Source organism: Sapajus apella, unplaced genomic scaffold (assembly GCF_009761245.1).
Source record: "Sapajus apella isolate SASKATOON/1434 unplaced genomic scaffold, GSC_monkey_1.0 scaffold25, whole genome shotgun sequence".
Classification (NCBI taxonomy): Eukaryota; Metazoa; Chordata; class Mammalia; order Primates; family Cebidae; genus Sapajus; species Sapajus apella.
Window position 1 is genome coordinate 15,725,896 of NW_022436965.1, and position 25,479 is coordinate 15,751,374.

The 25,479-nt window shown below is 35.6% G+C and overlaps 1 protein-coding gene and 1 pseudogene across 4 annotated transcripts in view; both read right to left on the reverse strand.

Annotated features, from left to right (window-relative positions):
- RABGAP1L (RAB GTPase activating protein 1 like) overlaps positions 1–25,479 on the reverse strand; it is a 718,780-nt gene that overhangs the window by 302,539 nt on the left and 390,762 nt on the right. For all 4 annotated transcript variants that reach the window (XM_032291661.1, XM_032291664.1, XM_032291663.1 and 1 more), the window contains one exon: positions 23,114–23,227. In XM_032291661.1, the coding sequence (XP_032147552.1) occupies positions 23,114–23,227 (114 nt within the window). The remainder of the gene's footprint in view (positions 1–23,113; positions 23,228–25,479) is intronic.
- LOC116560304 lies at positions 292–4,615 on the reverse strand (annotated as a pseudogene).

Below are 25,479 nucleotides of genomic sequence, written 5' to 3' on the forward strand. Positions count from 1 at the left end.
TTTTTTTGAGACGGAGTTTCACTCTTGTTACCCAGGCTGGAGTGCAAATGGCGTGATCTCGGCTCACCGCAACCTCTGCCTCCTGGGTTCAGGCAATTCTCCTGCCTCAACCTCCTGAGCAGTTGGGATTACAGGCACGCGCCACCATGCCCAGCTAATGTTTTGTATTTTTAGTAGAGACGGGGTTTCACCGTGTTGACCAGGATGGTCTCCATCTCTTGACCTTGTGATCCACCTGCCTCGGCCTCCCAAAGTGCTGGGATTACAGGCTTGAGCCACCGTGCCCGGTGATTTTTTTTTTACTTTATTAAAATACTGAGTTTTATTTCACACGTATATTTTTGTCTCCCCACCATTTCCACGTCTGACCACCACTACTACTACGTCCTATCATAATATTCCATACATACTTAAAATGAAGTAAAGGGTGGAGTTCCATCTCTAAAAACTACAGGCATTTTGGATAACACATTCTTGGCAATGGAACCTGGACAACATTTATCAAACACAGTAGGGAAAGTTCTCACTCTGCATTATAAAACGGACAGCCAGATATCAACTGTTACAGAAATGAAACAAGACAGAAAATTTTTAACAAATTGTTTAAATTATTTTCTTAAAGAGACTTCCTCCACTGCCAGAGATCTTGAATAGCCTCCTACACAGTCATCTGGAAGCAATTGTTCAATTATTTGATGAACTTGCCTTCCACTTTGGGAAGAGAACCACCTTTTTCTATACTTGCTTGGTTTAATGTCTTCTACAGAACTAGGTCCTTTTGGTGTTTTAGGAGTTTTTTCCTGTTTTTTTTGAAAGATTCTTGTCCTTTTGATCTTGGTATTGATGATGGTTTTGAGTCTTTTCCATTCTGATTTGACTTTTGTACATTTTTGGCTGGAGTATCTTACATAGATTTCTTCACTGGTGCTTTTTCTTCAGTTTCCTCATCACCAAAATCATCATCATCATCATCTTCATCAGCAGCAGCAGCTGCTGCAAGTTTTACTTTTTTCTGTGAAACCTTGCTATCGCCTCCAGGGGCAGACTGCTTTCCAGGTATACTTAAGAGTTTCACATCCTCCTCCTCTTCATCTTCTGACTCTGCATCTTCCTCCACAGCTACTAAGTGTTGTCCACTAATATGCACTGGCCCTGAACCACACTTCAATCATAAGGCCACTGGTGGTGTAATTTCAAAGTCCCCAAGAGAAACTGTTGGCTACAGAGACATTTTCAAAGTTGCCAGTGTTACTTTAATTGGACTGCCTTCGTAATTCATTGCCTCTGCTTCAACAATGTGCAATTCATCCTTTGCACCAGCCCCTACACTGACCATTCTTAAAGACAACTGGTGCTCATTTTCATCATTATCCACCTTAAAGTGATAATCTTTGTTGACCTTTAGTTCACAATTGAAAAGATAGTTCTGGGGCCTCAGCGCGCTCATGTCCACATCCATCGAATCTTCCATCAGGTGGCGGCATGCACTTAGGTGGGAGAGAAGGCAAATGGAGATAAACGACCACTGCTCAAAAGAACAGCTGCGCAGGATGAAATCACACCAGGGACGATCTTGATTTCTTAATATTTTGACTAAAGAAAACAAGGCTCTTCAGAGAAATATCTAATTCTAGAGCTGGGACAGAGAAATAAGCCTGGAATATCTTTTTGAGTCATAAAGAAAGTCAAGGCTCAAAGGATGATGGAATATGTTAAAAGGACACAGAAACAAGCTTGAAGTCTTCACACTGGACAACATGGGGACAATTTGAACACCAAAACAAATAATGATAGCAAGGAAATACAATCCATTGAATAAAATGAGAATTCGTGAGTCTATATTGATATAATAACACAAAAATCAATACATTGAAAGTCTGATGAAAAACAGGGCAATTACATAGTTATAAAATATCTCTGTACAAAATACCTATTAATTACAATGGGTAAAAGTGTAATTTCATAGTGGAGTAGCCTGGTAGACACACCTTATTTATGTGATCAAACTGATCATCACCAATAATGGGGAAAAATGAAACTGTATACATATTACCTGAACAGAATAAATAAGAACAGATTATTCTTTCTGTGTTGTTCCTGCCAAAGATGTATAGCCTGAATCTAACCATGACAAAACATCAGACATACCCAAATTAAGGGATATTCCAAAAAATGGCCTGTAATCTTCAAAAGCATCAAGGTCAAGAAAGCAAAGGAAAGAATGAGAAACAGTTCCAGATTGAAGGGAATTACAAAGACATGACAACTTAATGAAATGAGTGATTCTGAACTGGATCCCTTTTCTATCCTATCAAGAACATTTGGATGATTAGTAAAAACTGAATGATGTCTACAGATTAGGTGATACTGATTTGGATATTGGATTATGATTACCTCAAAGAATATCCTTGTTTATAAGAAACATGTCCTAAAGTATTTGAAGGTGATGAGGCATCATGTTGGCAAATCATTCTCAAACAGTTTAGGAAAACAAAATTCTGTACTTGCAGCTTTTAGGAGTTTGAGACTGTTAAAAAAAAATACAGAAATCCGGAAATACGTGTATATATAAATTTGACAGTATCATTTTGTCTGTTGAATCTAATAATAAAAAAATTGAGTTTAAAAAAGGTTATTACATTTCTTCTATATGCTGAGGAAAAAGATAGTATCAACTTAAGCTCTAAAAATAGATTCACTAATGTGAAATAAACACTGGAGACAATAAATGTAGAAAGCTAGATGTACTCACAAATATTCACTCACAAAGAAATTTTCTTATCTAACAGAGCTGGCAAAATTCCCATATGTAAGTTTCCTTTTATGTAACACTGTAAAGAACAAAAAAGGCCTTTGGCAACAATTTAAGAGCGCATTAACATACTTTTTTTTTTTTTTTTTTAAAGAAACGGAAATGTAAAACAACTAGAACACCATATTCCTTTTTTTAAAAAAATTGTAATGTCCCCATTACAAGTAAACTACTACCTGAATATGGTAAATCACTCAGTGTTTAGTTTACATTTTTGGGCTTTTGATTTTTAAATAGGGTCCGATACAGGATACCACTCAGGAACTCAATAAAATAAAGAAAAGCAATAGCCCTGCCCTAGGAATGTAGCCCGAGAAGGTTTTATGAATAAAAGTACTTCACAGAATACGTGATAGAAATAGAATGCTCTTTTAGGGCTTATATGCATTAAATTTTCATCTAAAATATCTGTATTCTGGCCATAAAAATACACATCAGGTCTCCAACAAAACAGGCTATCATTGAACGGGGCCCCAACTGACTGCTATGCTGTAAAATCATTCCTGTGTTTGCACCAAGGCCAGAGTTCCCATGAGCTTCCCATGAGCTGTTTACTGGGTACAGCAGGAATATTAAGGTGAGCCAGCTTCTGAAGAAGTGGAACCTAATTGGTAACTTTGGCTGAGACTCACTATTGGTCTTCTCAAATGTTCCTTAGAAGTAAACTACAATCTACAATATTTACACTTAACTTTCCTTTCTTCCCTTGGAGTCAGACTTGGGTTGTGGTCCAATGGCTCTCCTGGCCTCTCCCAGCTCCTTCCCAGTTTTCTCCTACAAGCATTTCCTGTAATACATTTATTACACACTTAACCCTGTCTTTGTGACAGGCTTCTCAGAGGATCTGAATTAACATGCTCATTTTCATCAAGTCAAGTTCACAGAGCTAATTATATTGACACAATGTGATTAGTACTACATCTGGCTCTCTAGGACAAAGAAAATGCCACATAGCTTCTTCCCTCAAAGACTGAACACAATGCAGAAAAGATGTAAATGAAATTAATCAGATATTGTTCAAAATATGATACATAGGGCTGGCAAGATGGCCAAATAGGAACAGCTCCAGTCTGCAGCTCCTAGCAAGATCAATGCAGAAGGCAAGTGATTTCTGCATTTCCAACTCAGGTACCCGGCTTATCTCATTGGGACTCATTAAACAGTGGATGCAGACTATGTAGGGTGAGCCAAAGCAGGGTAGGGCATTGCCTCACCTGGGATGGTCAGAGAACTCCCTCCCCTAGCCACGGAAGCTGTGAGGGACTGTCCACTGAGGAACAGTGCATTCCAATTCAGATACTACACTTTTCCCATTGTCTTTACAACCTGCATACCGGGAGATTCCTTCAGGTGCCAACACCACCAGAGCCCTGGGTTTCAAGCACAAAACTGGGTGGCCGTTTGGGCAGATACTGAGCTGGCTGCATGAGTTTTCTTTTCATACCCCAATGGAGCCTCGAATGCCAGCAAGACAGAACCATTCACTCCACTGGAAAGAAAACTGAAGCTGGGGAGCTGAGTGGTCTAGCTAAGCGGATCCCACTCCCAAAGCCCAACAAGATAAGATCCATATGAAATTCTCATAGCCAGCACAGCAGTCTGAAGTTGACCTGGGATGCTCAAGTTTAGTTGGGAGAGGGGCACCAGCCATTACTGAGGATTGAGTAGGTGGTTTTCCCCTCACAGTGTAAACAAAGCCTCTAGGAATTTCAGCCTGGTCAGGGCCCACTACATTTCTGCAAAGCCGCTGTAGCCAGACTGCCTCTCTAGATTCAGGAAATACAGAGAACACCACAAAGATACTCCTTGAAAAGAGCAACCCCAAGACACATAATTGTCATATTCACCAAGGCTGAAATGAAGGAAAAATTGTTAAGGGCAGCCAGAGAGAAAGATTGGGTTACCCACAAAGGGAAGCCCATCAGACTAACAGCAGATCTCTCTGCAGAAACCCTAAAAGTCAGAAGAGAGTGGGGGCCAATATTCAACACTCTTAAAGAAAAGAATTTTCAACCCAGAATTTCATATCCATCCAAAATAAGCTTCATAAGTGAAAGAGAAATACAATCCTTTACAAACAAGGAAATGCTGAGAGATTTTGTCACCACCAAGCCTGCCTGACAAGATCTCCTGAAGGAAGCACTAAATATGCAAAGGAACAACCAGTACCAGCCACTGCAAAAACATATCAAATTGTAAAGAGCATCCACACTATGAAGAAATTGCATCAACTAACAGACAAAATAACCAGCTAGCATCATAATGACAGGATCAGACTGACACACAACAATGTTAACCTTAAATGAAAATGGGCTAAATGCCTCAATTAAAAAACACAGACTGGCAAATTGGATAGAGTCAAGACCCATAAGTGTGCTGCATTCAGGAGACCCATTTGACATGCAAAGACACACACAGGCTCAAAATAAAAAAAAATGGAGAAAGATTTACCAAGCAAAAAAAAAAAAAAAAAAAAAAAAAAAAAAAAAAAAAGCAGAGGTTGCAATCCTAAAACACTTTAAACAAATAAAGATAAAAAAAAATATGGCATTACATAATGGTAAAGAGATCAATGAAACAAGAAGAGCTAACTATCTTAAATATATATGCACCCAGTACAGGAGGACTCAGCTTCATAAAGCAAGTTCTTAGAGACTTACAGAGAGACTTAGACTCCCACACAATAACAGTGGGAGACTTTAACACACCACTGTCAATATTAGACAGATCAATGAGACATAAAATTAACAAGGATATTCAGGACTTGAACTCAGCTCTGGAGTTCTATTAAGTGGACCTAACGGACATCTACAGAACTCTCCACCCAAATCAACAGAATATACATTCTTCTCAGTACCACATCACATTTATTCTAAAATTGACCACATAATTGGAAGTAAATACTCCTCAGTAAATGCAAAAGAACAGCAATCGTAACAGTCTCTCAGACCACAGTGCCATCAAATTAGAACTCAGGATTAGAAAAGTCACTCAAAACTGGACAGCTACATGGAAACTTAACAACCTGTTCCTGAATGTTTACTGGGTAGATAGCAAAATTATGGCAGAAATAATTAAGTTCTTTGAAACTAATGAGAACAAAGATACAATGTACCAGAATGTCTGGGACACAGCTAAAGCAGTGTTTAGAGGGAAATTTATAGCACTAAATGCCCACAAGAGAAAACAGGAAATATCTAAAATAGACACCCTAACATCACAATTAAGAGAACTAGAGAAGCAAGAGTGAACAAATTCAAAATCTAGCAGAAGACAAAAAATAAATAAGTTCAAAAAAGAACTAAAGCCAACAGAGACACAAAAAACTCTTCAAAAAAATCAATGAATCCAGAAGCTGGTTTTTTGAAAAGATTAAAAAATAGATAGACTGCTAGCCAGACTAATAAAGAACAAAAGAGAGAAGAATCAAATAGATCCAATAAAAAATGATAAAGGGGATATCACCACTGTTCCCACAGAAATACAAACTACCATCAGACAATACTATAAATACCTCTACACAAATCAACTAGAAAATCTAGGAAAAAGTGATAAATTTCTGGACACATACACCCTCCCGAGACTAAACCAGAAAGAAGTCGAATCCCTGAGTAGACCAATAACAAGTTCTGAAATTGAGGTAGTAATTAACAGCCTACCAACCAAAAAAAAGAAGCCCAGGACCAGACAGATTCACAGCTGAATTCTACCAGAGGTACAAAGAGGACCTGGTACCATTACTTCTGAAACTATTCCAAACAACAGAAAAAAATGTACTCTTCCCTAACTCATTTTATGAGGCCAGCATCATCCTGATACCAAAACCTGGCAGAGACACACACAAAAAGAAAATTTCAGGCCAATATTCCTGATGAAAATCAATGTAAAAATCCTCAATAAAATACTGGCAAATGGACAGCAGCACATGGAAAAACTTGTCCACTGTGATCAAGTTGGCTTCATCCCTGGGATGCAAGGCAGATTCAACATGCACAAATCAATAAACGTAATCCATCACATAAACAGAATCAATGACAAAAACCATGTGATTAGCTCAACAGATGCAGAAAAGGCCTTTGATAAAATTCAACACCTCTTTATGCTAAAAACTCTGAATAAACTAGGCATTGATGGAACATATCTCAAAATAATAAGAGCTATTTATGACAAACCCACAGCCAATATCATACTGGATGGGTAAAAGCTGGAAGCACTCCCTTTGAAAACCAACACAGGACAAGGATGCCTTCTCTCACCACTCCTATACAACATAGTATTGGAAATTCTGGCCAGGGCAATTAGGCAAGAGAAAGAAATGAAAGGTATTCAAATAGAAAGAGAGGAAGTCAAATTGTCTTGTTTGTGGATGACATGATTGTATATTTAGAAAACCCCATCATCTCAGCCCAAAATCTCCTTAAGCTGATAAGTAACTTCAGGAAGTCTCAAGATATAAAATCAATGTGCAAAAATCACAAGCATTCCTATACACCAATAATAGACAAACAGAGAGCCAAAATCATGAGAACTCCCATTCACAATTGCTACAAAGAGAATAAAATATCTACGAATACAACTCACAAGGGATGTGAAGAACCTCTTCAAGTAGAACTACAAACCACTGCTCAAGGATGTAAGAGAGGACACAAACTGATGGGAAAACATTCCATGCTCATGGTTAGGAAGAATCAATATCGTGAAAATGGCCATACTGCCCAAAGTAATTCATAGATTCAATGCTATCCCCATCAAAGTACCATTGACTTTCTTCACAGAACTGGAAAAAAAACTACTCTAAATTTCATATGGAACCAAAAAAGAACCTTTATAGCCATGACAATCCTAAGCAAAAAGAACAAAGCTGGAGGCATCATGCTACCTGACTTCAAACTATACTACAAGGCTGCAGAAACAAAAACAGCATTGTACTGGTGCCAAAACAAATATATAGACAATGGAACAGAACAGAAGCCTCAGAAATAATGCCACACATCTACAACCATCTGATATTCAACAAACCTGACGAAAACAAGCAACAGGGAAAGGATTCCCTATGTAATAAATGGTGTTGGGAAAAGTGGCTACCCATATGCAGAAAACTGAAACTGGTCCCCTTACTTACATCTTTTTTTTTTTTTTTTTGAGACGGAGTTTCACTCATGTTACCCAGGCTGGACTGCAATGGCGCCATCTCAGCTCATCGCAACCTCTGCCTCCTGGGTTCAGGCAATTCTTCTGCCTCAGCCTCCTCCTTACTTACATCTTATACAAGAATTAACTCAAGATAGATTAAAGACTTCAACGTAAGACCTAAAACCATAAAAACCCTAGAAGAAAACCTATGCAATACCATTCAGGACATAGGCATGGTTAAAGACTTCATGACTAAAACACCAAAAGCAATGGCAATGAAAGCCAAAGATGACAAATGGGATCTAATTAAACTAAAGCGCTTCTGCACAGCAAAAGAAATTAGAATGAACAGGCAACCTAGAGAATGGGAGAAAATTTCTGCAATCTATCCATCTGACAAAGGGCTAATATCCAGTATCTACAAGAAACAAACAAATATACAAGAAAAAAAACCAAACAACCCAATCCAAAAGTGGGCAAAGCACATGAACAGACAATTCTCAAACGAAGACATTTATGCAGCCAACAAACATGAAAAAAAAAGCTCATTATCACTGAATATTAGAGAAATGCAAATCAAAACCACAATAAGACACCATCTCATACCAGTTAGAATGGCGATCATTAAAGTCAGAAAACAACAGATGCTGGAAAGGATGTGGAGAAATAGGAAAGCTTTTGTACTATTGGTGGGAGTGTGAATTAGTTCAACCATTGTTGAAGACAGTGTGGCAATTCCTCAAGGATCTAGAACTAGAAATACCATTTGATCCAGCAATCCCATTACTGGATATATATCCAAAGGATTATAAATAATTCTACTATAAAGACATGTGCACTTTTATGTTTACTGCAGCACTGTTCACAATAACAGAAACTTGAAACCAACCCAAATGCCCATTAATGATAGACTGGATAAAAAAAAAATGTGGCACATATATACTATGGAATACTATGCAGCCATCAAAAAGGATGAGTTCACGTCCTTTGCAGGGACATGGATGAAGCTGGAAACCATCATTCTCAGCAAACTAACACAGGAGCAGAAAACCAAACACTGCATGTTCTCACTCATAAGCAGGAGTTGAACAATGAGAACACATGAACACAAGGAGCGGAACATCACACACTGGGGCCTGTTGGGAGGTGTGGGAGTTAGGGGAGGGATCGCATTAGGAGAAACACCAAATGTAGGTGATGGGTTGATGCATGCAGCAAACCACCATGGCACGTGTATATCTAACTGACAAACCTACACATTCTGCACATGTACCCCAGAACTTAAAGTATAATAATAAAAAAATTAATATTAAAATATCATCTTTAATATAAAAAAGTCAGGAAACAACAGATGCTGGAGAGGATGTGGAGAAATAGAAATGCTTTTACACTGTTGGGGGGAGTGTAAATTAGTTTAACCATTGTGGAAGACAGTGTGGTGATTCCTCAACGATATAGAACCAGAAATACCAATTGACCCAGCAGTCCTATTACTGGGTATATAGCCCAGAGGATTATAAATCATTCTACTATAAAGACACATGCACACATATGCTTATGGCAGCACTATTCACAATAGCAAAAACTTGGAACCAACCCAAATGTCCATCAATGATAGACTGGATAAAGAAAATGTAGCACATAAACACCATGGAATACTGTGCACCTATAAAAAAGCGTGAGTTCATGTCCTTTGCAGGGACATGGATGAAGCTGGAAACCATCATTCTCAGCAAACTAACACAGGAACAGAAAACCAAACACCACAAGTTCTCATTCATAAGTGGGAGCTGAAGAGTGAGAACACATGGACACAGGGAGGGGAACATCACATGCCAGGGCCTATCGGGGGGTGAGGGGCTAGGGGAGGGATGGCATTAGGAGAAATACCTAATGTAGATGACAGGTTGATGGGTGCAGTAACCACCATGGCAGGTATATACCTATGTAACAAACCTGTACGTTCTGCACATGTATCCCAGAACTTAAAATATAATTAAAAAATATTGAACAATGAGAACACATAGACACAGGGAGGGGAGCACCACACACTGGGGTCTGTTGGGAGGAAAAAGGGGAGGGACAGCAGGGGGTGGGGAGTTGGGGAGAGATAGCATGGGGAGAAATGCCAGATATAGGTGGAGAGGAAGGCAGCAAATCATGTTGCCACATGTGTACCTATGAAACAATCTTGCATGTTCTTCACATGTACCCCAAAACCTAAAATGCAATAATATATATATATAAAATAAAAAATAATCTAAATTTAAAAAATATTTTAAAAATAAATTTTATTGTATATATTTATGGTTTACAACACAATGTTATGGGATACATATTTATAGTAAAATGGTTACTACAGTGAAGCAGATTAACACATCTATCGTCTCACGTACTATTTTTTTTTTGTTTGTGTAACAAGAGCATCTAAAATCTACTTATTTAACAAAAATCCCTAATACAATACAATTTTATTAACTATCATCCTCATGTTATACATTTGATCTCTAGATTTGTTTTAATCAGTAAATCAATGCGGGTAGAGGGTAGAACAAGCTTTATAAGGGAGACGGGCAACTAAGATTTGGACAGGTGGGAAGGAGGAGGAGGGCAATTTAGATTCACATTATTTCTAGGGGGAAAGGACAAAAGGGTCTGGTTCAAGAAAAGGCTTTAAAGGTGTGGGAAGAGGAGACTTCACTTATAAAGATATTGTTAACTGCACAACAATTAGTAACCAGGAGATAAATTTCTGTAATTCTGTAACATAAAATAATCCATTCAGGAAAAACTACGAGTTTTTGTCTAAGATATGTAAGCCATTTGAATCTGGTACAGAAATAGATCTCAAATGTGGAAAAAAATAATAATTCAGGAGGCACCATAAATAGAATTTTATTTGAAGGATCCCTGTGTTTTGTCTTTGCAGATTAGTTGTATTTTTTTTTCTGTTTTAGAAAGCAATATTACCTTCCTTTTTTTTCTATTTTAGAAAGTAATTTTACCTTCCTTTTCCTCCTCAAAGAGTAATGTTTTTTAAAAAGAGTGACTAAAATCAAACCCTTACGCTCCACACCAATCCCTTTATTCTAATTTCATCCATTTTTATCATCCTCATAATCCCACCCTTTCTCTTTTGTATCCTAGTAATGTCATGATGGCTTCAATTAGCCCTTCAGCTGAAAGACTATAGGCTCCACAGAAACTACAAAGCTATTTCAAGAAAAGCTCTTAGGGGACTAAGGCCATGAAGAAATTAAAAAATCTCTTCAGGCACTCTGAAGAGCATTATAAATCACTCATTCTCTTTCCAGGACTCTAGCTTCACAAATCTGACTTTTTCATTGTTACAGTCACAGAAGAAAAATCTGTATTTTAAAAATCACATGATATCTTCTCAGGTGAGCTCTGACTCATAAAGTCTATCCTATCAATAAGTATATTAAAGGGGATCCAAAAAGCCCAAAATAATCTTTCTGTATGACTGTAATGATACTAACAAATATAAGAAATGATTCTGAAGTCTTCTGAGTAAAGAATAAGACGTTAACTCCAAACACACACACACATCACCCCCCATATAAGTGAAGCTTTTCAACTTTGGGTTGCTAAAATTTATTTATATGTGTGTATACACACTTAATGTTCTAAATAGACATAGACATAATTGTTCTTGGCAATAAAGCAGAATTGGACAATTAATCTAAATGAATAATATGAAAAGATTTAAATGCGGAAAAATGCTAAATCAAACTCCAACTCTAATGGTTAATTTTTATCAGTATGCAAATTTGGTACCTTCTTTATTCTAATGTAGACAAAAGGATCCATGAAAATTCCCCCTCTCCCACAGAACATCAAAAACTATTAACCAACAATTTACTGAAAAGTTTGAGGAAAACATTGTAAAAAATTGATCTATTTCCTCACTAGAGCTAAATGATATCTTTTAAAAGGGGAAATGTTAGAAAAACTTGCCTGAAGGAACTCTAAGAATAATTAAGCAAAAATTTCAGTGGTTTCTTCCTAACAGGACACAAAAATTAAAGTGTTCGGCCCACTACAGAGGAGAATCTGTAGTAAATATCTCAGGCTTTTAAGTGAGACCCTGGAAGAGCTTGATTTTCTAAGCAAGAAACAGTCAAAAAAAGAAAAGTATCAAAGGAATCAACCACATTCCATCTTCCTACCACAAAAACACTGAATATACTGAAGAAAAATAACATCATGCAGAGCCTTTATAACTCTTCATGCACAAGGTCCAGCATTCTATTGAAATTATCTAGTATGAAAGAAAACATGAGAAAATAAATAAAAATCAAGAGACAACAGACAACAGAAATACATCTATAGGTGATCAGATATTAGATTTCATCAGACTTGAACCTTAAAATAACTATGATAAATCCATTCAAAAAGTAGAAGGAAAAGAGTGTCACCAAAGAATGCAGGAAGAAATGAAGGGCACAAGAACAGATAAATATGTGAGTCTAAATGAATACCAACTATAAAAAACAAAACAAAATAATATTCTGTGTGTTTAGGGGATGTTGTTAATACAGCCACAAAGTTAAACATGACAACAATAGGACAACAAACAGAAAAGTGATAAATTGATTTAAAGAGATGTAAGATTTTGGTATTGTCCAGGAAATTATCAAAGTACTAATTTAAAACAGATTCTAATGAACTAAAGATGATGTTGTAAATAAGTGATAGGTATAAAATGAAAATGGAGAAGAATGCCAAAAAAGAGGAAAAGATTAACATAAGAGCATATAGAGCACAAAGAGTAGATATTAAGTTTAAAACCCAACGTGTCAGTAAGGTGATTCAATATAAATACACTCAATAAAAAGACAAGATTGTAGGCCGGGCGCGGTGGCTCACGCCTGTAATCCCAGCACTTTGGGAGGCCGAGGCGGGTGGATCACGAGGTCAAGAGATCGAGACCATCCTGCTCAACATAGTGAAACCCCGTCTCTACTAAAAATACAAAAAATCAGCTGGGCATGGTGGCGCGTGCCTGTAATCCCAGCTGCTCAGGAGGCTGAGGCAGGAGAATTGCCTGAACCCAGGAGGCGGAGGTTGCCGTGAGCCGAGATCGTGCCATTGCACTCCAGCCAGGGCAACAAGAGCGAAACTCCGTCTCAAAAAAAAAAAAAGACAAGATTGTAGAGCTAGTTAAAATCACAAAACTCAACTAGAGTAGTCCCCTCCCTTATCTGTGGTTTTGTTTTCCATGGTTTTAGTAACCCAAGTTACTGAAGTCCAAACATATTAAACTGAAAATTATAGAAATAGTAAGTTTTAAATTATGCACCTGAGTAGTGTGATGTAATTTTGTGTCATCCTGCTCTGCTCAGGACATGAACTATCCTTCTGTCCAGCATACCCAGTCTGTATATGCTATTCTCGCACTTAGTCACTTAGTAGCTGTCTCACTTACCAGATCAACTATCACAGAATCTCAGTGCTTATCTTCAAGTAACCCTTATTTTACTTAATAATAGCCCCAAAGTACAAGAATAGTGATGTTGGCCTACTATCATGATTGTTCTATTTTTTTATTAGGGTTATTGTTCATCTCTTACTATGCCTAATTCATAAATTAAACTTTAGCATAGGCATGTATGTAGGCATGTATGTATGTATGCATGTATAGGAAAAAACAGTATATTTAGGGTTTGGTACTATATGCAGTGTCATCTATTATGGATCCTGGAACACATCCCCTGTGGATGAAGGGTAACTGTTGTGTAAGATGCTTACAAGAGACATAACTTAACTACAAAGACTTAAAACAATTGAAAGTACAAGGATATAAAAGGAGATACAAAGCAAAATAAAGTAGATGTGGCCATACTGATATCAAAGTGCATATTAGCAATCAAGAAAGTGATCTTCAATTGATAAGTTTAATTCAATATGAAGATATAACAATGCTAAATCTGTATGCATTTAATAACGTGGCCTCAAAATATATAAAGCAAAACTTAACAGCAGTAAAAGATAAAAGAGATAAGTCCGAAATCACAGTTGGAAACTATGGCACAACATCACTGTCAAATGACAGAACAGACAAAAAAATCAGTACTTACAAAGATTTTAGAAGTATGATTACAAAGTTTATCTAATTGACACCAAAATTGGACATATGCAGTCCATAAAGCAAGTTGACACAAATATCAAAGTTTTGAAATTATACAAAGCATGTTCTCCGACCATAGTAAAGTCAACTAGAAATCAATACCAAAACACAACTTGAAAATCACCAAATGTGATAGGTCAAATAAATCACAATAGAAATTAGAAAGTATTTTAAGCCAAATGGTAATTAAATGTGACACACCAAAAATGATGAGATTACAATGGAATAAGAAACACTGAAACACTCAATTACATGGATAAATCTAAAAAGGCATGTTACCATGTGAAGGAAGCCAGATATAAGACAGTATATACTATACAGTCCATTTATATTAAATTCTAGAAAATGAAAACTAATCTATAATTCCAGAAGAGGTTGCCTGAAGTTAGGTATGGAAGGGAGGTATGCAATCACAGGGTCATGAGGAAACTTTCTGAAGTGATATAGATGTTTGGCATCTTGACTGTGGTATATTTTAATTGTGATTGCACAGATGAATGATTTATCAATCTTTATCAAACTGTATGCTTAAAATGAACATAGTTTATTACATGTATTTTATATTAATTATGTTGATTCAAAAAATTAGCCTTAAATCAAGAGAAAAGAAAGAAACTTGGTAAATATGCACCTAAAGCAGTACTTAGCATGCCTACTCAGGAAGTCTAGTCAGGAGGATCACTTGAGGCCAGGAGTTTGAGGTTGTAGTGAACTATGCTCATGTCTACAATAAGCCACAGCACACCAGAATGGACAACATAGCAAGGCTGAGTCCCTTTAAAAAAACTTGATAAACTATTGATTCTATGAAATTCCAATCAAAATCATGAACATTCTTTCCCTCAAATTGTGACAAGCTGATTTTAAATTATGGCAATATGAAAGGCCAGGACTGCAAAAACAATTCTGAAGCAGAACAAAGTTGGAGGCGTAACATTACCCAATAATAAAATATATTGTCTTATCAGTGCCTTATATAAAGCTACCTATAATTACAATAGTGTGGTAATGGTACAAAGACAGATACATAGGTCAATGGAATACAATGGTTCTAAAACAAATATATACATATATGGACCTGATTTATGACAAAGTTGATGCAGCAATACAGCTGAATTGACAAGAGATCTATATGGGAGAAAAATGAACCTTGACTTCTGCCTCATACAAAATAATCAACAAGAGATATAGTCCTTAATGTGAAAAGCAAAGGAATGAAACTTCTAGATTACATCAGAGAATATTTTCATGACTTTGGGTTTGGCAAATATTTCCTAAACAGGACACAGAAACACTAACCACAAAAAAGATTAATAAATTGAACCTCCTTAAAATTAATAGCTTCTATCCATTAAAAGATACCTTTAAGAGAGTGAAAAGGCAAGCCATGGAGAAAATATTTGTAACATATATATCTAAAAAAAGACATACCCAGAATTTTAAAAAAAACCTCCTACACAATGGTAAGAGAAAACTCAATTGTAAAAATGAGCAGAAGACAAAGTTTTGTCATGAAAGGAGGATACCCTAATAGCCAATAGATATGTGAAAAGATGCTCATCCTCAGTAGTCACAAGGGAAATGTATATGAAACCACAATGAGATACCACTACATGTCTACCAAAATGGGTAAAATTTTAAAATTTATCAACAGTTAATGATGTATGAAGCACCTGGAACTTTTATACATCTGCTGGTTGAAATGTAAGTGGTAAAATTTCAAAAACCTCTGCAGCAACCTCTACTGAAGCTGAACATGTGCACAGTCTTTGACCCAGAAATTTCATTGCTTATATCTAACAAAAATTAATACATGTGTGCACCAAAACATTTTAAGTAAAACAATGTATACAGCAGCATTATTCATAACAGCTAAACACTGAAAGCAACCCAGGTGCTTAACAAGAATAAAATGGATACTCTATAGTGGTATATTCATCCAGTAGAATATTTTGTAGCAATGAAAATAATAAACTACTGCTATATGTAATGACAGGGATAAATCCATAGTCAACATGGAAGAATCCCATAGTCAGTCAACGCAATAACATAGATGAATCTCATAGACTCATGACAAAAGAAATAAGAAACAACAAACTCCCATATTGTGTGAGTTCATTCTTTAAAGTTCAAGAAGAGGCAATACAAATGTATAGTAATGCAGATACGAGATTGGTGGTTACCTTACTGGGAGGTAATGAACAGCCACGGAAATAGGAAGGATTCTAAGGTGCTAGTAAAATTCTGTATCTTTCTATAGGGCTTACACAGAATATTCACTATGGTAGATACCGTTAATATTTGTGCTCTTTACTATATTTTACACATTGTATTTCAGCAAAACGTTTTTTAAAGAGCAACAGTGAGATCTGAGATAATCTTAAGAAAACTATTTTTTATAAAAATGAAGCAAGACCAAGACCCTTGAAAAAATAGTTTTCATTAAAAATAAAGGTTCTGTCTTCTTAACAACTGTCTACAAGAAAAGACAAAATGTGTGTAATATATAATTTTTACTTATTAGTATTAGAAGTACCGAGGGTCTTATTTTTAAAACCTTTAAAGGCCCTAAGCACTAAAGAGATTATGGTGCCAATACTCCATATGTAGTTCAAATAATCTTTTAAAAAGAAATAAATATGTATATGCATACAGAAATTAAAATAACTTCTTTCCAGAATTTCAGATTATGAAATTCTGGATGAAATCAAAGGTGAACTCATTTTACTTTTGTGATGCTCCTAAGCATGTTCCTGGTCTGAGTAATCTTGCATTAGCTATCCCAGAAAAAATAATTACCTTACCCAGGAGTCTGAGTAGCTCCAAATACACTGGTGAAAGCCCCACTGATGTTCCCTTACTTTTTTTTAAAGTAAGATATTTATATGTATAGGGATTACGTGGTCATCTTCTTCCTTGCATTTCTGTATTTAGTTTGACAAAAAACATTTTCTCGTCCTTTAGATTTTATTTATGATGATGATGCTAAGATTCACTTGCTGTTTACTGTCTAACACAGAGAAAAGCCACTATAATACAAAAAACATGGACTCTGGAGTTAGATAGACCTGCCTTGAAAGAAATATCAGTTTTATAATTTCTTAGCTGTGTGATATGAGTAAATGTTTAAGCTTCCTGACAGCTTATAAGACTAAGAACAGAAATATAGTTCTTATTGCCAGGATAAGGCAATATAAGGAAAGATTATATAACATGATGTGTATAAAAGTACTTAGTATAGTTTCTGGTATATGGGAGGTATTTAATAAATTACAACTTTTCTTTCTCATTACACATGTATAATCGTAACAGTATTATAGAAATATTATAGATTTTAAGCTAAAAGATCTGAATTCAAGTTAGTTTCTGCCATTGGTAATTGTAATTTGAGGTCAATAATTTAATTTCCCTAGATTTTATGTGTAAAGCTGAGGAAAATTTTACCTGCCCTATGGAGTAACTGTGGGGATCAAATAACAACATGTAAAAAAAATGCTTTCAAAACCACAAGGCTTTATAAATTTTTACTGCTGCTGTTATGATTATGTTGACCTACACTAGGATGATTCTCCAAGTCTTCTCACAAGACATGAAAGAATTCATTGTTCCCTAAGGAAGTTAATTTGCTTTGAGACAATGCTGCTGTCCCTAAGCATCAGTTAAAACCACTTAATTTACTGATCATTAGAATGTGCTGGCAAAGCAGGTGGCCCCAGGGGTTCAAAAGATTCCTCGGCAGCCCATATTTGGATCTGCATTAGAAGGCTGCCATAATTTAAAGCAGCGTACTAGGAAATCAAGGGAGACAGAGGTGATGTACAGAGAATAGAAAATTCTGCCGGGCGTAGTGGCTCACGCCTGTAATCCAAGCACTTTGGAGGCCAAGGCAGGCGGATCACCTAAGGTCGGGAGTTCAAGACCAGCCTGACCAACATGGTGAAACCCCATCTTTAAAAAAAAAAAAAAAAAGTTTATATATATATATATATATATATATATATATATATGAGAGAAGAGAAAATTCTGCTTGATTTCTCCAAGGGCTTCCTGATTCCTCAAAAGCACTGCTCCAAACTAAATCATTTTGGATCCATCTGATTCAAGAATACCTATCATCCCACATCAAAGGGCTCTTATTCTGGAGCCCATCCAATTGCAAAGACATGAGTGGGAGGAGTTCCACAGAAGTAGAAGGAGCACTCAGTAGTGCTATGTAAAGTAAAGAATATGGGGGTGGGCAGCTGGGCACAGTGGTTCACACCTGTAATCCCATCACTTTGGGAGACTGAGGTGGGCAAATTGCCCAAGTTCAGGGGTTCAAGATCAGCCTCGTTGACATAGTGAAACCCTGTCTCTACTAAAAAGACCAAAATTAGCCCAGAGTTGTGGTGTGCACCTGTAATCCCAGCTATTTGGAAGGCTGAAGTGGGAGGACTGCTTGAGCGTGGGAGAATGAAGTTGCAATGAGCCCAGACTGAACCACTGCACTCCAGCTTGGGCAATAGAGTGAGACCCTGTCTCCCAAAAAAAAAAAAAAAAAAAAAAAAAAAAAAAACAAGAGGAAGAAAAAAAGAATAGTGGACTATAATTTGTTCAGTTGTTCAGTAAATGTTCAAACTAGGGCTCATTCAGACACACCAAAAAAGAGAATTGAATTAAAAGTAGTCAAATGGCTAGAAGGTTGTATTGAAAATAGTATCAATTAAGTGAAAAATAATTCATCTTCATAATCACAAATACCCCCATGTCTAGAAAACAATATAAATAACATATGATTACATGTCATTTTAAGAGGCAGTGATTGTTTGCATTCTTCAAAATTATGCAGCAGATCATCATTAGTATCAAAACAATAAATGTTCTCATTTTTATAATAAATCCAATCTTTTTTGATAAAAATATTTGGTAAAATGGGGAGTAACTTTATTTTTGTCCTCCTATAAACCGTTATGCTATCAAATTATTAATCCAGATAAACAAAGGTATTGATCTCTGTATAATATATTCAATCCCTCTCATTAAATCACAGCAATATCCTCTTTTTTCAGAGAGCATTTACTCCAAACAAAAAAATGCGAAAAAGAAATATGTACAAATTAAATTGCAAACCAAATATCACTTCAAATTATATTGTTGTGAATAACATTTTAGCTGATTACTATGACTAACTGGTTTTAGGTCTTATACAGAGATGTATATTTAAAAGTAAACTATTAAATGCACTCCATTTGATTGACAAACACAAACACTGTAACAGAAAGCCAGGTAAAATCTTTTTAGTTTAAGGAAGAGACTCCTTTATATCTTTAGTACTGAGAGCCGGAGCTAAGAACTGACACAGGATTTAACTGCTAAATTCTGCACTTATGTGTTATATGTTAGGGAAAAAAATTTAAACAACACTTAGAATCACAGAAAATTGGAACCGGAACAATCTTATCAAACACCACACCCTTATTGATGAAGAAATCTAAAAAGTGAATTTCCCTAATTCTTAGATATACTTAGTGAAAGAATCAAAACCAGAACCAGATCTCCTGATGCCCAGTCTTTTAAACTGTACCAACCTGTCTCCCAACTTACAGCAGATTTTTCCATCACATGTTAAATTATAAAAACGCTAAATATATTTGGGGTGGTAATATATTCTTCCCCATCTCATGGACATTATTTTAAACTATGTTATTGACCTAACCAACAGGAAAGACAGGGAGAGAAAGAGGGAAGAACCAAATTTGCAGAAACTTTCATTTGCAGAAATCTATTAATTTGTAAACCTTTTTATCTCAGAAACCTATGAATTCTACTAATACTTTCAGCTCAACTTCCCGCATATAAATTTATGACAACAGAAGAAGCTTTGAACCATTTCGATTTCCTCCTACTCTGAAAAAAGATATTAAGAGGCAAAACTGGAATTGACAGGGCTATTAAAACATGAGTGAGTTTTTAACAGTCTTCCCTCTAATGTGACAGTTCAAATCATTTCTCCTTTCACCAGAGCCACACAAAACTTTTCAACTACAAAGTCAGATTGTTGTATCTTTGAAAACAGAGTTGATTTCTGAACTTACTGTCATTGAAATTCTCTTAATTTCTGCTCAGTTTAAGAGCACAGCATTTTATAGCTCCAGTGTAGGCTCCACTGATGAGGAATTGTCAAGAATAAATTAGGTAATACATGTAGAAGTACTCTGCAAATGTAAAATTATTATAACATATAGAAAACACTATTTTTTTTTTAAAAAAAAGGCCCATGATTGTGTTGCGGATGCAAAGATGATGCAACTTTCTTAGTGATTAATCATTAGATGCATTTCCTTTAAAATCAGGAGCAAGAAAACAACGTCTGCTATCATAGCTTTATTTGAACACTATACTAAAAGCATGGCAAATGTAATAAGACAAGAGACAAATAGAAAAAGAATAAGGATTGGTAAAGGAAAAGCAAAACTGTCCTTATTTACAGATTATATAGCAACGATGAGCTTAGATAAGATGAAGGTGTTATTAACGTTTATTCAGTTTTGTGCAGGGTATCCGGAATGGAAACTCAAAGGTGTATTGCTGAGTGTGAGGTATAATACTAGCTATTCTAGAACCAGTTGTTTCTAAAAACAATGTTAGAACAGTTAGACTACCTTTAAACCTTAGTTAGGCTACCTTTAAACAGTTACACTACTTTAAACAGTTAGGCTACCTTTAAGCCTTAAAAGGTTACACATAGGCAGCTTTTGGGAATATGGAATGGGGGTCATAAAATAAAAGACTATGGCTCAAATTGGATACAAACAGCAAATAAAAGTAGATGCAGAAGCTTGAGAATAATATTCTATTCTAAATTACCCGTAAGTATGCTATCCTAAATTACTCATAAGTATGCTATCCTATCTGTGAGCTATCATCACACTTAAGGTTTCCTGGCATGAGCACTGGATTACTAAATAATAGTCAATCAAGATGGGAAGGAATCAGGTCAATCACAAACCAAGTGGTCTGCATGGTAGGACATAAATATCTCTGCTCACATCCATTATCAAAGACTGTTGTGAAATTATTTTTATGTATATACAGCTCAGTACAGCATTAAAATCCTTAAAAACTTTTATTACTTTAATACTATGTTGAATGCAATTTTGTTTTCCACATCTTCACAAAATTGAGTGTGCTTTAAGCTACTTGTCGATAATAAAGTATCTCAAATCTACATTTTTACCATATTCTTCATTCAGAAAGAGTTTTAAAATGGTTTAGTCATGTTGTACAACATAGACTGATAATCTAAAATGGCTACATGAGCTCTGCAAATGTACTGATAACGATTTTCAAATGAATTCAAGGTTGCATTATTATTTGCAACACCAAAGCAAAGGGTACCAACCATTTAAAAGTGCCAATTATTCAACTTTTGTTTTTGTGTTTAGTAATGTTTCAGATTATTTCCCCTCTAAATATTACATAACGAGGCAAATACTATTTTTACTACAATGGAGCAAAATTTTAAGTCAGAAGCTGCAAGCACATTAGAACCATCTGTTTTAGTTATGTGCAGAAAGTATCTAGTATCAATCAGAGAAAAGCTGAGGGAAAAGTCACTGACTGGCTGAAAATACACTAACTGTTAGGGTAAAAAAATGTTCCATATGCCATAAACCAGACTCTCTTAAATAAACTTGGAAATGATATAAATTTTCCTATCTTCTTTACACAAGCCAATGTTAATTAGCTTGCAGAATTTCAAAGTAGTAGAAAATTTTAAAAAATAATTACTTTTGTCTTTCACAAGCATATAATGAACATGTACATTTTTTTGTGGCATCCAATGGTGTTTGGTACTTTTCAAAGTAGATGATACATCGCTTTCCAAAGATCAGTATACTCTCAGATTATAAGTTACTTATATATTTCTAGCTCTGAATGACACATTCATATAAAAATAGATTTCTGATCAGCACATATTTATAATCCTCCAAAACGGTTAGATCAAAAAGTATGAGAGAAAGTAAGAAATAAAGAGACAGGAGTGGGAAGGGGCCAAAACCACCAACATGCAAGGACTTTAATGAAAGCTGTGCCATTTGCAGAATGAAACATTAAACCTACTTGGTTAGAAAATGTAGGCGAGTGCTGTTATAAGTGCTCTTTTTAAAAAACAGTAAATATAAAATGATATAGACTTGTGAATATACTTCTCATTACCTACTGGTTAATATTTGCTACTCACTACGAAGGCTAAATTGGATTATTCACGTACTGATTATCTAACTTACAAATCAGCCATGACGTTTGCCTTTTTCGCCATATTACTACCAAATTTTTGTGCAGTTCATTATTCATTAACCATCTCCATTAGAATGGTAGATATGGACAATGTGAATATACCCCCACACCTCATTCTGCATTTCTGATAAAATTAATAACTTGATGGCTATTCTCTACTGACAGAGACAGAATCTTCTGTATTCAAGGAGAGCACATTTACTGAAAATCAAGAAACAGTTTTTTTCCAGGTCTATTAATAATGAGGGAGAAGAAAGACTTCAAAATAGGATATCAAAACAATACAAAGGTATATGATGTGATGAAACTCTGAAGACAACATTCGATAACTTGCCAGTATTCAACAATAAGCACCACACTGATTCTTACACTTGCCTGTTGTCAGAAAAATGGAGACAATTGCTGCATGATCTTGTCAGAAAGACAGAGTCATCTGGGACTCCTCTGAGCTTTTACAGCACAGCCTGAGAGGACCTTTTGTTCCTTTCCTGTTAGCAGAAGAGCCAAACTGAGGCTATGCCGCGCCTCCTCCCTCATGAGGGGGCACAAAACATGCAACCGAAAAGTCACCTTCTGGGATGAGTACTGAGATCTCATAGCGTGTGTGTAAAGCAGAAAACATGGCATAGTGCAAATAGAAAAGGAAGACAGAGTAAAAAAACTTAAAAATCCTTAAAAGGGCTTCTAAAGTATAGCTCTGTAAAATAATGTAGAAAAAGTGAGGTAGAGGGTCTTACCTTGCAGATCTTATAGAGTGATTCCTGACCATCTCCTCCAGTATCTTTAAAGTAATCATGTGCGGGAAATGTACGATGAATATCTCGAGTAATAACACTCTCCTGGGCCGAGTCCTAAAAAAGAAAAAATAGACCTAGTTATTAGTTTAATTTTTTTCTAATTATGAAGTATAATATATACACATTGTGTTAAAAAAAAAAAAAGCAAAAAAATAAACAACAGAAAATCTTCCCTTCTATCCCAGACTCATAGTCTTATACCGAAGGTAAGTACTACCAACAGGTCCTTTGTATCATTTAACCTATTTATCTATAGATATTTGTGTGTATATGTATGTTTATATGGGGAGAAGGGGCAGGGATGGAGGGAAGTTGTATGCATACATCTCCACAGAAGCAAACTATCTGTTTCTTTCACTTAATGGGATAACATAGAGTGTTCCTTATCAAGACATGTAAATATAGTTTATTCTCTGTAGAAGCAGTTATTTTTAAAAAATAAGGTAGATCTGGATATAGATGTATCATAATTTACTTAACATTCTCCTATTAATGACCATATTCTTTGCATTTTTTTCTTCTATATAACAAACAATACCATAAGGAATTTTTTATACATATGTCTTACACACATGCTCAAGGATAAATTCCTTGAGGTTTAACTGCTAAGTCAAAAGTCACATGCATTTCCAATTTTCATGAACCCTCTCTCCAGGTCATTCCAATACATACTCCAAACAATAGTAGAGTATATGTTTCTCATCTGCCCAATACCACAAATTATCTAATTTTTAAATCTGACAATCTGATAAATAAAAACTCAGACCACAAGCACTTAAAAAGTAAAAATATTATCAATCTTTCCTAGGTTAATAACCCAACATATTGACTTCACAAAACAGGAAGCTATAGACTACTGTATTAAGATGATATCTTCTTTAAAGATAAGCCTAGATATTTGGTGAAGACAAATTTATAAACCAAAAGCCCAAACTGAGTGAAATTCTAAGCCTCATAAACATGATTAAACATTCTCTTGATTTTATTTTATTCCTGGAAAAGTTTTTATTTTATCTTTTTAAATGCCAGGAAAATAGTATGGGACTACTTTTAGCAACCCTGATGGTGAAAATATTTTGTACAATTCAAAGAAGCATCAAACTACTAATTGCAAATTAAAAGAATTGTTTAATGTCTTACTTCAATAAAGATTTGAACAAATCCCCTCTTTCAGTCTCAAATCAAGAAAGACAAAAAAAATTTAATGTATGTAATTTTAATGAATGCCATTTCTCTTTCTCTTGATAGCTTCGAAGTATACAAGAAGAGGGGAGTAAGGTAAGCCATTACCTTCTCTTGCTGCCTACATTTCAGTTGCTATTTCATGCTGGGTGGTAATTAGATCTTATATACAGAAAGAGAGGAAGCAAACTGAAAATGTCCAAATTTGCTAGCAAACACTGAACATACTATACAAATCAATCCAAAGGAAATTCTGATGGCATACAGAAATGAAATACTAAACCTGAATTAAAATAGAGCCATAAAAATCACCATAACTTAAGTAAAAAGATACAGAGGAAATTTATATTTGCCAAGGTAAATGTAGTTTCTAATGATAAAGAAAGCTGCAGGGTGAGGTGGGGGTACAGAAAAAAAGTAAGTATAAAGGGATATATTATGAAACATTTGTTTTATCTTGTCTGGAGTCTTATGTACAAAAATCTGGTATCCAGACAGACCAAAGTTTTCTCTGCCAGGTTTTCTCCAACAGAAGAGCTCTCTTTCCATAAGTGAATCGTTTCCACTTATAAACTACCTGAAAGATGAGGAATGAAAATGTTACTACTGCTATTTTTGAACTATTTCAGGGACAAATATGTGCCCAGTGGCCATAGGATAACTCTTTTTGTACTTTCAGGATACTAAGAGAGAGAAATCTCTGGACTGTATTCCCTAGAAACTACTTATGCATTTACCATTATGCTGTGTTTAAATGGTTCCAACAGCCTGATTCAGGGAAGAAAAAATTGGTGAAAAAATTGGTTAAAAAAAGTTTCTAGAGCGTAAATTCACAGAATACTGAGTAATTTTTCTATGCACACTTGACCTTCCATATTTAAGAAATAAAGGACAAAATCAAATGAAAATAAAATTAGTTTGTCCTTACTTAATAAAATTTCCCAGCTGGGTGAGGTGGCTCAAGCCTGTAATCCCAGCATTTTGGGAGGCTGAGGTGGGCAGACTGCCTGAGCTCAGGACTTTGAGACCAGCCTGGCAACACAGTGAAACCCTGTCTCTACTAAAAAATACAAAAAATTAGCCGGGTGTAGTAGTACATGCCTGAATCCCAGCTACTTGGGAGG